Consider the following 14966-nt stretch of genomic DNA (forward strand, 5'->3'; position numbering starts at 1 on the left):
ACCCTGAAAGCCACACCGATCCACATGCTGCCCCACAAACAGGAGCCAAAACACGCACACTGATGACCTTGGCTGTCACCGGACGCTCCCTCGCTGTGACCCTGGACTACTCAGCTCAGTTCTCATGGTCCCCTCCTCATCTTTGGACCTTTGGACTTGACCCCCTTCCCCTGTGAAGCTTGACTTTCCTTATCAGACTTGACCCGGGGTTGGTGCCTACACTGCCTTGCACAGAATACGCTGCCCAAGATCAGGCCCCCGCGATGTCAACCCCTACCCCCCGCCCTGTTTCTCCAAGGGTTGGGGGGAAGGGGAGCTTAGACATCTTTAAGAATCACATGCTCCATAAAGCCAGCATTTCACTTGAAATGGCATCCCTGCTGCTCTCCCAGGAAAGAACCACTTGCAAACAGCATCCCTATTGGCCAAGGCACAGGTGTGGAAACAGAGGGGCATGTGGCACAGCAGCCAAGGGTGCAGGCCTCAAAGTTAGATGCTCCTGGCTCTGAGTCTAGCTGTCATTATTAGCTCTGTGACCTCTGGCAAGTGAATTAACTTCTCTGTCCTAAATTTCCACATCTGCAAAATGGGAATCAAAGTAGATCTTATAATCTTGGGATTATTGTGAAGACCAAATGAGATAATGTCACAGCTACCACCATCACGATTTTAAGCCTTGTTGCTTTAGAAATAGTTAATCCCTTCTACTTAATTTATTCCCCTTAATTTTTTTAAATTTAACTCATCCTAGGAGCCAACTAAGTGCTGGAATTGTGACACGGGTGCCTCCCAAGCTCAAGCTGGCTCCAAGAGACTCATTATTTTCTCCTGAATGTAGCTTGGTGCCTTAAACATTGTGGGCACCAGAAGTGCTTGCAGAATTAAAACTTCTTTACAAGTGAGATCTGGCTTATAACCAAGCTCTGGAAATCCAAATCAATTTCTTAAATGGAAGAATGTAATGACCTCATATTTTGAGGTTGCAGCTGTAAATATGAGTTTTTCCATTGGAGTCGCTCTTGAATGGTCCTGCCTGAAGGCGCGAGGCTCACCCTTCCACTTAGAGGAATTCACTCCCCAGGAACTGGCTCTGCGACGGCACCATCAGCAGTGCTGGAACCACCAGGTGACCTGTGTCCTGGCTCCCCTCAGCATCCTGAGAAGCCAGGTAATGCCAGGGAGCGACCCAGGACCCGGGCTCTGCTGAGTTCCGCCAATTCCTTAACCTCTCAGAACTGTTTTCCTCCCTTCTAAACTGAGCGCAGTTTTTGGTGGGGTTCTTGTGAAGAGTGGAGAACAACGTTTGTCAACCATCAGGCCCCACGCCTAACTTGATGAGCAAGCACTGAATACATTTTGCTATCAGTATTATTTTTTTCCCATCTAAATTCTATTTGTGGATTAGCTTAACTCAGCTTATAAAATTGCCTGAAAACAACCGGTCTACAGAGAAGACAGCCTCTCTGAGTCCCGTTTCGCTCACTTGTAATTGGAAAGTATTATAAAGCACAGGGGCACAGGAGGATGGATGAAACAATGCATGTGGTCAGTGGTTCTCCTAGTGGGGGTTCAGAACCAGCAGCTTCAGCATCACCTGGGCACAGTCCAGGCCCCATCACAGACCTGCTGAATCAGAATCTGCGCTGTGACAAGCCCTCCAGGTGACTCCGACACTCACCAAAGTTTGAGAACCACTGGGTCTGACGGTGCCTTAAGCCACCTTGCAGCCCCTTTGGGTTCTCTCTGTTATGATTACTGTAAGCCCACCTTAAGCAACGGACCACCAAGAGCCCTGACCACTGGGGCCTGAAATCCATAGCTACTAACTTCATGAAAATGTCCTCAAACATTAGCTCATATTTTCCCATCTAAAAGCAGAGGACGGCTCATGTTATGGGAAATCACTCTAAGCGAATGCAATGATTATTTGGAGGATAAAGAACCAGGAATTCAAAATATCCAACCTGGCTCTAAATTCTAGAAGACTCAGCGGTCTTGGGTTGGTTTGACTCACTGGGGAGTGTAAAAATGGAGAGGAAAAAATGCTGATTCTTGGGGTCTCTCCACCTGGATTTTTATGTCCAAACATTCAGGAACGTGATGTTTTACTCTGATTGGAATGAATACAAAGAAACTGCTACCGCAACAGAACATGGAAACCCCGATTTTGAGGCCACAGTTAAATGTGGCTGCTAAAAAGCTAACACACACACAGTGTTCGATCATAGAGTCTCATTTTAGGGGAAGAACCTAAAGTTTCGGTGACCAATTCCTGACACCATACCGGCTGTGCCTGCCCTAAATCCTGTGATCTGACCTCAAAGGGCAGGCCTCTGTGGGTTAGCCCTCTACCCGATGAAGCGGTGGTGAATCTGGGGGACCATATGCTCGCCCTCACCCTCAATCTGACAGGTAGAAGCTCGTAGCAGGTCCCTGGAATCCAGTTGACCTCAGCGAGGTCAGTGTAGCCCAAGCAAGTGGTCTTGGCTAATTAAAACCCCGACACTTTCCTCCCTCTCCTGGCTTAAGTGAAGAGAATGAGGAAAAGAGCAACAAATTAGGAGGAGGTAAATACATATTATCTCATTTAATTCCTTCAACAAATCCCATTCTATGTCCCCATTCTACGTATGTGGAAACTGAGGTTTCTAGAAGTCAAACAGTATGACCAAGGGTAGAGATGGAAACCAAGGCAGGTTTGACTGGGGACCGCTAAGCATGTGCCATGCCCACTGTGGAACATTCTACACGGCCAGGGAGCAGAGAGAGTTCCTGAACCAAACCACATCATGTGAAAAATAATTGAGGGTTTCTGAGACAGGGGAGACCAGCAAAACTGTCCTCAGTATCTAATGAGCTGTAACAGAAACAAGAGAGTAGATTTACTTTTTGAGGACCCAGGGGGCAAAATCAGGGCCCATGGGTAGAAATTATCGGGCAGCAGGAACTGACTACAATCAGGCATCACTTAACAATGGGGATACCTTCTGAGAAATTCATCCTTAGGCGATTTCATCACTGTGCGAGCATCATAGAGTGTACAAACCTAGATGGTATAGCCTGTGACATACCTAGGCTGTATGGTACTAATCTTATGGGACCACCATCGTATATGTGGTCCATCATTGACTGAACCATCGTTATGCGGCGCATGACTATCTTGTGTAGAAGCCTAACGATGACCACTTCCCATCACGATGGGCTCAAAGGGAGCCGCCAGGCTGGTAGATAGCTTCTGATTCGGGGAAGGGGGCTGCACAGAGACCTAAGCCTTCTCAGCTCTTGTATCATCTTTATACAAATATGTTTTTTGTTGTTTTTCTTGTTCTTGGGGCTTTTTGTTGGCATTGCTACTGTTTTTGTTTTTGCCTGAAGACTAAGACAGGATTTGATAAAATCATCACTATACTTTCCATTTTGGGTGTATTCCCTGAAGCTACTTTATCACATATCCATATTCTTCTGGTCCACTCATTGAAATTTTATTTTTATCCCTCTCACTGGAATAAGGGAAGGACAATTGTGTAGACCTAAAGAGGCTCTGCCAAAAATTATTCCACATTTTTTTTTTTTGAGGAAGATCAGCCGTGAGCTAACTGCTGCCAATCCTCCTCTTTTTTTGCTGAGGAAGACTGGCCCTGAGCTAACATCCGTGCCCATCTTCCTCTACTTTATATGTGGGATGCCTACCACAGCATGGCTTGCCAAGCAGTGCCATGTCCGCACCAGGGATTGGAACCCCGGCCGCCGAAGCAGAACGTGTGCACTTAACCACTGTGCCGCCAGTCCAGCCCCTTCACATGTTTAAAGGTATTGGCATGACAAGACTATTCTTGTTTTAGAATACACATGTGTGTATATGTGTGTGTGTGTTCTCTTTGCCTTGCCGTATGGACAGGTGGAAATGAAGGTAATGCTCTTGATTTTTAACTAAAACACAACACAGTTTGACTCATTGCTATCCAGCCTCTCACTACACTATGCTGGGGTTCCGCCTCTTTCTGTGTGGTGTTTTAATCAACTTGTGTTGTACGCTGGCTCCCCTGGCTTCGATTTACATGTAAATCATTCTCCTCCGTGATGCCAGGAAGGTTCTCTGAGTCATCTGTGTAGCTGTGACACTGAAAATAGACATTGTGGTTATGGAATTGTTCCTTAGAGGATTACTATAGCGAAACCCAAGCTGTGTTCTGACCTCGTCTTTGAGTAGCACAAAAACACACTGGATAATTGTGCCCAAGAAATAAAGCAGCATTTTTCCTGACCTCGACTTAACACACTGATGGTAAACAAGGACTGGATTGTGACGAGCGGGGACGGGCCCTCCACGCTGGCCTTTAGAAGCTCTTGGACATTCACCACACTCCGGCACCGTAGGGATTATTTTCCAATTGTGTACTCATCTAAATCTCATGAGTTGCCCTAGTTTATTAAAACGCCTACTTTTTCCTCTGCTCGGGGCTCCTGACAGTGAGAGATGGGCCGGGCAGTCTGTCCACTGGATTCCATCTCCTTGTTCGCTCCTCTTCGTCTCTCTCAAAGGCATACTCCCATAACTGGCCGAATGTGCCCCAGGTGCGGGTGATGCTCTGGGGTCTGACCCCCACCCTCTGGCTGCCACGTAGACAGTTCCAGCCAGAGGAAGGGCAAGGCCCAGCAAGGTGAGGAACCTGCAGGGAGAAGACGCACACCTGTGACCAGGTCTTACCTCCCACCGACACCACAGTGAGATGCAGAGAAAACAGCCCAGCAGAAACAAAATCACTCAAGCCCCCTACTAGAATACAGGTAAATCTTCAACACTTTTAAGGGTTGGAAGTAGTTTTCTAAGAATAAATAAATGAAAGAAATTACAAAGTAAAAGCTTAATGGAGTTCACTAAACTCTTTAGGAAAATTATTTTAAAAATTCATAAACAAACAAAAAGCAACCAAGACACTGAGGAAGACACCTGGAGCTGATATGACTAAGGATTCATATCCTTCCTCTATGTAATGAACTTTAAAAATCCAAAAATCCAACTAACGCACACATGGAAAAGGGAGTGAAGAGTATGAAGAACAGATAAACTTAGGAAAAAAACCCTCATTACCGATTTTTTAAAACGTAAATTAAATCAATGTATTTATGTATCAGATTGGTACTAGTTTTTATAAAGGTAGTTTTGGATGCTGGTGACAGGGTGATGAAACAGACGTGGACATCTCCTCCCGGGGGGCAAAATAAATGAGGTTTTTTCCAGGAAAGCTCCTCATCAAGTGACTCGAGTTCCAGGCCAGCAATTTTGTTTCTATTGGTTTGTCCTGAGGACAACGAGAGATGCAAAGAAGTAATGGGCCAGATGCTGAAGTGTTTGTGGGAGAAGCAATGACTCAAATAAAAGAAATTAATCTGCACTGGTCACATGACAGGAACAGGAATATTTGGGGACAGGATATATTTCTCAGTGACTCTGAAACCCAATCACATTTGGGCACGGCCAGCCTTTCTCTTGAACACTTGCATTTTCTCGTTTAATGTAAATGGTGATCTCTCTGTGCACAGGCAGCATTGGCCAGACATCATGCAATGAATGAAAATTAAACGGCTAAGTGCAGTGGGTGAGTGGAAGTTGATAAAACAGCCCCAACATACACATCCCAACCAGGTACCTCAGATGCTCGTACTCACAGACACACGGCAACAAACGTGTCGAGGGGAAACATTCCAGCAGCACATCTGGCTATAACCCCACTAGACGAGGAGGAAGAATTTATAGTAAAGAGAGAGAGAGAAGGGGCCAAAAACGAAGCATTTCTGAATCTTAAAACATCTACCAAGAGAAAAAACAGATTGCATTAATTATATTCTATTTTGCAATAAATACCTTACACTTTTTCAAGAGCTTTCATATCTGTTATTTCAAAACAAAACTTTGACATTAAAAAGGGTGGCTGGCTTTTAATATATCCGATTTACAGATGGGGAAAATAGGGCACAAAGATGCTGAAACTCACAGAACTAGGTACTCTTCGCCCAGCTGGAGGTGGGCCACGGTCTCGCAATCCTCAGCCCACCCAGACTCTCGCAACCTTTCCGAGTGCACAGCCCTGGGAATGACAGACCTAAAAAGGTGCCACTGTCAGTTCAAGTCCCTTCGTGAACAGGTCCCCACCAGAGAGATAAATGCAATATGAGATGCAAAAATATGATGGAAGCCCACAAGCTGGGGAAAGGTGCCGTCCGAAATTGAAGCTAGAAGCACCACCTTGGGACACAGCTCATTAGTCACCACAATATAGTTTGTAAAGGTTTTAGTGGTAAGACGAGGGCAGTGGTCTCACACTTTAGCGTGCCTCAGAATCCATTACCTGGAGGGCTTGGTAAACAGGTTGCTCCCCACCTCCCCTCCCTGCGAGCTTCTGATCCAGCAGGTCTAGGGTGCAACCTGAGAATCTGCATTTCTGACAAGTTCCCAGGAGCTGACGCTGCTAATCAGGGTGCACACTCTGAGAACCCCAGGACCAGGGGACTTAGCAAAAGATGGGGACACAGCATGGTTTAATAACACAGTAACCCCAATTATAAATAAAAAACGCTTCTGTTTATTAAGTGCCACTACATATGAGACATGTTTTGGTCATTATTTCTACTCTGTCGACAACCCTACAAGGAGCTATTATTTACCTGATTTTTCTTTTAAAGAAAATTGGCCTCAGAGAAGTTTATGAACTTGAGCACAGTGGTTAAGAAATAGGTTCTGCAGTTTGGAAGCCTGCATCCACTCCTTACTATATGACTATGGGCAAGTTATTTATTTACTCCACGCCTCAGGTTCCCCCTTGGTAAAATGAGGATAATAGTACCTACCTCCTAGGGTTTTTGTGAAAACTCAATGTAGCAATAACTACAAAGTGCTTACAAAGTGCCTGGCATACAGTAAGAGCTCAATAAATGTTGATTGTCTTTATTATAATTGCTGCTAAGTGGCAGGGCCAGAACTCACTCCAGGTCTGTATGAACTTGAAGGATGTGCTCTTTTTAGTTTCTCATGCTACCTCATCTTACCACACTACAGTGGCTAGACTTGCATTCAGGAGCCTTGAGTCTGAGCCAGCTTGCTGTGTGACCTTGGGCAAGTCACTCCACCTCTCTGGGTCTCATTTCCTCATCTGCATAAGCAGGAAGGGTGAGTTGGACACAATGTATCCTAATGTCCCTTCTACCGCCAACACCCACTGTTCCCACGAGTCTATGACCAGAGGGTTTCTGAAATGTCCAAATAGGCCACTAAAAGATTGAATAATATATGATTAATTGTGATTCTCAATTAAGGGTGGAGACAAGAAGGAGCTGTACATGTGTGCTCAACACTGACCAAGAGAGTACTCGATGGAGTACATGCCCACAGTGGACACGCAAGCAGAATGCCTCATTGTCCAATTCCATTTGTTTTCAAGTGATGCCCCTGAGCTACCCCCTGCTCCAAAAGTACTTCCTACTTTGGAATTTCAAAAAAAACCTCTTCTACTGAAAAAGAAGTGTACTGAACAGCTGACATGTCTATTCCCCTTGGAAGCTCTATTTCTAATTTTAAAGGAATCAACAAGCACTTTATTTTGTCGATCCACCACCCCTGAGCCTCTGGGCAGTGTGAACCAAGCCCCGGAGACTGAGACTGAGACTGACGACCCTGGATGAGCTGAGAACACCCGGGCCTGCAAAGGAAAGCCCGGCTCCATTCCTTAGGGCTCTACATGCGACAAAAAGTACAAGACAACAGAACTAAGAATAAAATGATAAAGTTCACCTCTGGGCTTTCCGATTAAATTTCCTTCACCCTCCATCGTTTTTACAAGCATACTTTTTTGTTAGACCTGAATCCTCCCTTCCCAGGAAGCACAGGCTAAGCGCAGCTGGAGAATGTCCCCCAGTCTCTCTGACGATGGCCTCTGCATCTCAATCACAGAGGAGCTGCCTCCCAGGCCAGAAGGCAATTGAAGGAAGTCACTACAGACTTCAGCTCAGCAGGGCCGGCCCGGGGACTCCCTTCCCATCAGCTGTTGACTCGTGGATGAAACCTGAAGCTTTGAGCAACAGTGTCCGGACCCTGAAGGACACAGGAGACCTGGGTCCTCCCTGCTGAGTGAGCAAACCTGGAAGTCGATAACAATTGTGTCCCCGAGGTTAACACCGCCCCCTGAACCCCAAAGCCATTCCAGGCTGGTTACTTACGAAACGACCCTCCTGGCTCTGCCCAGCTCCATCATCATATCCACTTTGTAGTTGGGCAGTGACTTTTAATCCTCTAAATAGCTCTGGCCCAGCCATGAAGCCAGAACAACACTGGACGTGTGCGTGCGTGCGTGCGTGTGTGTGTGTGTGTGTGCACGCGTGTTGGGGAGGTAACAGAAAGGGTTAGACTTGGTTACACTGGAGGCATCACCAGTTTTGGCCTCCAGACACTCAGGCCCCTCCCTCCGCAGGATCCTGCCACCCCTCCAGCTCCTGGCCCGTCCCTTTTCTCTTCCCATGCTCTGTTCCTTACAGGCAGGAGTGTGGACCACCAAGGCTCCACCCTTCTCACCCCACCCCCACTGCAGTCACTCCTTGGAGGGTGCTGAGAGCCAGCTGGGCAGGGAATTCTGGGGTCCTAGACCTCAGGACATGGACTGGAAGAGAAGGGGCAGGCTCCAGGTCGGCATGTCCTCTTGGCCCTAGAGACATCTCATCCCATGGGGAGGACACAGCCAGAGGAAGGCCAGAGGCGGGGACCCTAAAGTATGGGGCCCAGGACAGGGCCCTCCCTGCCCAGGTCTGAGGGCTGCACTGCAGACACCCCCACCACCCTCCCAGAGCACCCGCCCTCCTCTCATGTTCATCACAGAGTCGGGGGAGGAAGAGAATGAATAGAACAGCACTAAGCCCTAGAGGTCCCCAAATCAGGTTCAAAGGGACTTTGAAAGGGGACTGTTATGGACTGAATTATGTCCCCCCCAAATTGCTATGTTGAAGCCCTAACCCCAGGACCTCAGAATATGACTGTATTTGGAAGCAGGGCCTTTAGAGAGGTGATTAAGGTAAAATGAGGCCATGGAAGTGAGCCCTAATCTAGTCTAACTGCTGTCCTTATAAGAGGAAATTTGGACACAGACGTGTGGGCACACGGCCAGAAGGTGGCCATCGGCAAGCCAAGGAGAGATACTCAGGAGAGACCCACCCTGCTGACACCTTGATCTTGGACTTCCAGCCTCCCAGAACTGTGAGAAAATACATTTCTGTTGCAGAGGCCCCCCTAGTCTGCAGTATTTTGTTAAGACTGCCCGAGCTGACTAAGGCACAGATGCACCAAAGCCTGTGCGCAATGGGGCAGCCCTTGGGCTGGGAGTCAGGCCAAGGCTGTCCATGGTGGGGGCTGCCTGTGGATGGCTGGCTTTCCTGGGCTTGTCCCATCTCACCCAGTGACCCTAGCCAGTGTCCTCAGGTCCCAGCAGCACTGAGGAGAAGCACCCACAGGCTGATCTAAATTCTGCCGTAGAAATAAAGCAATTGGCAGCCCATGCCCATTCGGTCAACCTTAAGTGTCTACACTGTGCCAGAGTCTAGGTCTACACAGGGGAATAGGAAACCTTTATTTGATCTCTTTCCCAGCAACATCTCACCATGCCCGCCTTCACTAACACAGGCCAGCTCAAGCCATTGCTACTAAATTCCGCTTCTACCTAAACCATGTGGCTCTCTTCCCCTGGCGCCTCACAGCTCCTTGACACGTCTGCCTGTCCCCTCACTCAAGGTGAGATTGAGCGTTTCTTTCCTGACAGTGTTTCTGATAGCTTCAGGCACACATACTTTCCTTTTGTAGTTTTCCCCAAATGAGTAACTCCCAATTCTTTTGATTCTCCCCCAACACACACATGTGATGGCTCACACAAAGGCAGATATAAAAGTGCTCAATAAATATTTTTGGAATTAAACTGAGAACAGAAAGTGGTATTCTGTGAAATGTTTTGGATTCCTTTTGAGCCCTTAGTCAGAAAGGCACTTCTGTGGGTAATTCACGAAGTTATTATTAAAATAGCTCCATTTTCTCAATCAGGGAATCCCTGAGAGATAGTAGTGGTGGGGGAAAGTCAACCCTTGCATTCTAGCACCATTGTTCTACAATAGAGGCACATAATTCTAATTATAATAGGCAAAGCAAGATGAAATTAGCCTAATAGTGCGTTGACAGCTTATGGGAAGGAACTATTAAACATTGATTGTAAGCAACTCAGTACTCATTGCTTTGGGCCACTGCAAACTGAGACAGGGTGATCATCATATAATGTTATAAAATTTCCAACAGCACAGGAGACAGACTGAGAATGAGTCTGTAAGAATGAAATATGTAGCCCTTTGAAGTTGAATCTGGATAAAATTTGCTAACTCAGTGTTAACAGACCCTTAAACCAAGCCCCTTCTTTTTCAGCTCAAGGTTGTCCCTGTGACCAGGTAAGGTCATTCGCCTCACAATTAAATTTCAGTGGGGGGCTGGCCCCGTGGCCAAGTGGTTAAGTTGCCGTGCTCCACTTCAGCAGCCCAGGGTTTCACTGGTTCGGATCCTGGGCGTGGACATGGCGCCACTCATCCGGCCATGTTGGGGTGGCATCCCACATGCCACAACTAGAAGGACCCACAACTAAAAATATACAACTATGTACTGGGGGGCTTTGGGGAGAAAAAAGAAAAATAAAATCTTTAAACTTCAGTGGGATTTGTCTAACTTTTATCAGGCACATTCTCAATGCAGGACCCTGGGCCAAGTCCTGACTCCCTGTTGTGTTTAAGGACCTCAGAGTATTTAGCCAAACTAGACACTAGGAATTAGGTAGTGTTCTGGGTTGAAGTGTGTCCCCCCAAAAAATGTTCAAGCCCTAACCCTTGGGAAGTGTGAATGTAACCTTATTTGGAAATAGGGTCTTGCAGATGTATTCAACTTTAGATGAGGTCATACTAGGTTAGGCAGGCCTCAAATCCAGTATGACTGGTGTCCTTACACAAAGAGGGAAGTTTGAACATAGAGAAGAACGTCATGTGATGACAGAGGTAGACTGGAGTGACGCATCTTAAGCCACCCAGTTTGTGGTACTTGTTACAGGATCCCTAGGAAATGGAACACAGTAAGGAACACCGAAACACTCAGGTGTGAATCGTTAAGAAACTAGCCTATACTGGGTTTGTGAGCATCACCCCGCAATTTTATCTAGACTCTCAACACTCTGGTGTTACATATTTTCATTCTCCTGAACTCACACAAAGTCTGTTGGTTAAAATTTTGTACATCCCATGGCAACCACACTGTGTAGTTTTTTGCCTAAAAGCCACACATTCTGACCTGCCCAGAATCTTTTTCTCTCTCCCTGCAATACTGGACTCATTTCTTCTTGGCTTGTCTGCTACCGTCTCCACATGGTAGCTCCCTGCCCTCCTGCCCTAGATGAATAAAGTCTGCAGAACAGATTCCTCCTGTTATTGCTGAGCTGGTTGCCCCCACATCTGTAGGGGAAATATTGGCAACTCCATCAAAAAGCTTTAAGGAATAGCTGACAAATCCTTTCCAGATGGGGGCCTTTTCCCCCGGGCAAACATGTTCCCATTTCTGCCTCTGCACAGAAGCTGGAGAAATGCCTTGGCAGTCAAGACTAAATTCCACTAACATATCTGCCCCCAGTCAGCTCTGCTCACCCTAATCAGGCCCTTCCTTTTTCCAGTCCCTCCAGGAGAATCATCAAAATATCTTTGTATTGATAATAGCTTCTAACCTTCCATTCTATTCTACTGTCAACTCTGGCTAAGAAGCTTATCATTAGGAAGAAAAACTAGGCCAACCACTTAAACAATACTGAACTTTAACTCATTAGACTCAGGGAGTCATTTATTCACTTGAAATGCTAATTTAATAAGAACTCTGCAAATTTATCTTTGTTTCTAGGATATTTATGGCCTTGTCCAACAGGAATTGAAATTTAAATTTGATTGTAACAATTGCTGCTCTGTTAGCACGTAAAATATTTGGCTAGATAGGTAGATAATGTACCCGAAGCTGTAGGGATAATCATAAATTCAGAGGACAATTTAAGGTTACTGAAAACTAATTGCAATATCAACACTTAAAAGAAGACTTTTAATAATGTGCACGATATTGTGATATAATAAGAAATATATATTTGGTCTTCATCTCTGGTTCCTGGCACAGAGCTCCTAAAGCCCTTGGAATTTCCTGAGAGAGAGAGGTAAGAGGAGCATCTGCTGTTATTTGTAATAAGCCCCTTTCAACCATACTTGAGTTTATGCCAATAAGGTGACCCTTGGAGGATGGGAGCTGCTTGCCAGAGGAACAAACCTCATGATTAGAGGATTGGAACTTTCAGCCCCTTCTCCAACCTCTGGAGAGGAGAGAGGGGCTGGGAATTGAGTTAATCACCAATGGCCAGTGATTTAATCAATCATGCCTATGTAATGGAACCTCCATAAAAACCCTAAACAAAGAGGTTCAGAGAGCTTGTAGGTGGTTGGTGAACACATTGAGGTGCTGGGAGGGTGGTACATCCAAGAGGGCATGGAAGCTCTGTGCCCCTTCCCACATACCTTGCCCTACGCATCTCTTCCATTTGGCTATTCCTGAGTTTTGATCTTTAGAATAAGCCAGTAAAGTATTTCCCTGAGTTCTGTGGGCCGTTATAGCAAATTATTAAAGCTGAGGACAGGATCATGGGAAAAAGTGAGAATTATGTGAACCCCTGATTTGTAGCCAAGTTGGACAGAGTGTAGGTAACCTCGGGACCCACTACTTACTATCGGCATCTGAAGTCGGGGGCAGCCTTGTGGGACTGAGCCCTTAACCTGTGGGGTCAGCACCACCTCCAGGTAGTTAGTATCAGAATTACATCATGTGACAGGAAAACCCACACCTAGGGTGTCAGAAATGTTCTGTGAGTAGAGAAACAGAGTTTTCCTTTTAATATGTCACATTCATTCTCATTTGGATAACCAGAATAAATACAGAAGATACTAGTGGTAAAAATTTTAGGCTTTCAAGCTCTTCCTTGAAAAACTTTGAAAGACTTAGAAGAAGTCAAACCAGTTTCCCCGTGGACTAAGATTCATTCATTCATTCTGCGTGGCTAAAGTCAGCAGCGCTGGTAAGGCCACAGGGAGTCAGAGCCAGACTGACCTTCCTTGTCCACCCTCTCCGTAGAGAGGAAGAGACTGGAGCACGGGGAGATTAAGTGATTTGCCCAGGATCACACAGCTGGGAGGTGACAACCAAGACCAAATGCTGGGCTTCTAATGCTAATCCATTACAACACATGGCTTCACACAATCCTGGTGTGGAAGGGCCTTCTGGATTTGGCAGCTGACAGATTTCCACACACTGGCCACAGCAGAGAACGCTCACAGTATGGAAAGCAGACACCACTCACCTTTCTTCAAGCCTCACCAGGCAGCTGAGGGTGAGGGAAGACTGCTTAAATTTTTATTGCATAAAGATTCAGCTCTTACCTTCTCTTTACTGTCTTTCTCCTCCTTCCCTCCTACTCCCTTCTTATTCTACCCTCTCCACTCGAAAATCCCCCAGAACTCCGTTAGTCTCAGGTTAGTGGATTTGTCAGGATGAAAGCTTGGTTCGTTCCTGAAAGAATGGCCTTTCTTGGCTCCAGGGAGTTGGGGAGTTTCAAACTTTATGCTGAGACAAGAGTTGCCCTGGGTTTTCTTTTGGACCTACCCAGCCGAGACAGCGCAGTCACATCCTCTTCGGCACAAGAATCAGGGACACACACGCCCACACTGTAGTCGGCTCCATCCTGGGAAACAACGCCACAACGCTCTTTAATATGAGTGTTTATAGAACACATGCACGATCGTTTCTAAGGCTGCTGCTGCACCGCCCGTGGATTTTGAGCAGATTGGGAGCGGGAAGAGAAAGACATTGAAAGAAGAAAAGTTCGCTGACTTCTTTGGAGATGGCTTTTCCATTACAGAGTAGTTCAAGCGAATTTATAGAACATCAGATGCACCAACATTTAAATAAAACTATACTCCAAGGCTTAATGTAGCTGCTTATTTAAAAAGCAGCCGTCAGTGTGGGATAATCTACCATGGTGCCTCTCTCGCCCGTATTACAGGTCATTCAAAGTTCACACTCTTACAACTTCCAACAAAATTACCAAGTTGCCACTTCTTTGTAGCAGGACACAATGTATCAAGTAAAGATTGTATTAATAAATCAAGCGAATAATTAGAAGGCCCCAATAAAGCAAGACAAATTACCAATAAAAATTTCTGGGATGCTTCTTCTAAACATATTAACTTACATGATTATGTAGGTCTGACCTTTTGCTCTGATATCAAAATCATTGATCTGCTTTGAAAACGGGATAGGACATTTGTACACAGTGATGAAACCCTCAAGCAATCACCATCATAACTCTCTGCAGGACAAGTGGAGCTGAGTAATAATCTCCCTGTGTCCAACAATTAGCCATTGTGAGACCGTTTTACAGCATTAATATCAGAGAGCTTGGATTTCTTATTGTTATTTTCTACAATCGTTATCAGTCAACCAGTAATGCATTTTCTTTTAGTGTTGTATGACACGCATAAAGTCTATCTCTGTATTTAATAGGAGGCTGTGCTGTTCCTAGGCTTTTTTCTCAGCACTAAAAGAATTAACACGCTTTAGACAGGGAGCCCTGGGGCCTCGGTCACCTGATTTAGTGATGTATCCTTAAAAGTTCCAGCCCATCTGCTAGGATAACCTCCAATTCGCGTGTCGGATTCCGTTTCCGGTTGAGGATTACGGGTAATGGGAAGTCTATCCTCCCTTTGGTATTCCAAAAACTAACAGTGAGTCTGGAGATAATGCCCAGGAACATTGGCCGGGATTTGACCTTGAATTCTCCACAAAGGTCATCCAGACGTCTGACCCCACGCAATGTGGAAGGAAG

The 14966-nt window shown here is 45.9% G+C and overlaps 1 protein-coding gene across 1 annotated transcript in view; it reads right to left on the reverse strand.

Annotated features, from left to right (window-relative positions):
* Window positions 1–14966, reverse strand: part of LOC124244964 (O-acyltransferase like protein-like) — a 67130-nt gene that overhangs the window by 29655 nt on the left and 22509 nt on the right. Inside the window, exons 4-6 of the mRNA XM_046672028.1 lie at window positions 13745–13823; window positions 5671–5812; window positions 4444–4670 (exon numbers count right to left, since the gene is read on the reverse strand). Of these exons, the coding sequence (XP_046527984.1) occupies window positions 4444–4670; window positions 5671–5812; window positions 13745–13823 (448 nt within the window). The remainder of the gene's footprint in view (window positions 1–4443; window positions 4671–5670; window positions 5813–13744; window positions 13824–14966) is intronic.

The sequence above is a fragment of the Equus quagga genome, chromosome 9 (genome assembly GCF_021613505.1).
Source record: "Equus quagga isolate Etosha38 chromosome 9, UCLA_HA_Equagga_1.0, whole genome shotgun sequence".
NCBI lineage: Eukaryota > Metazoa > Chordata > Mammalia > Perissodactyla > Equidae > Equus > Equus quagga.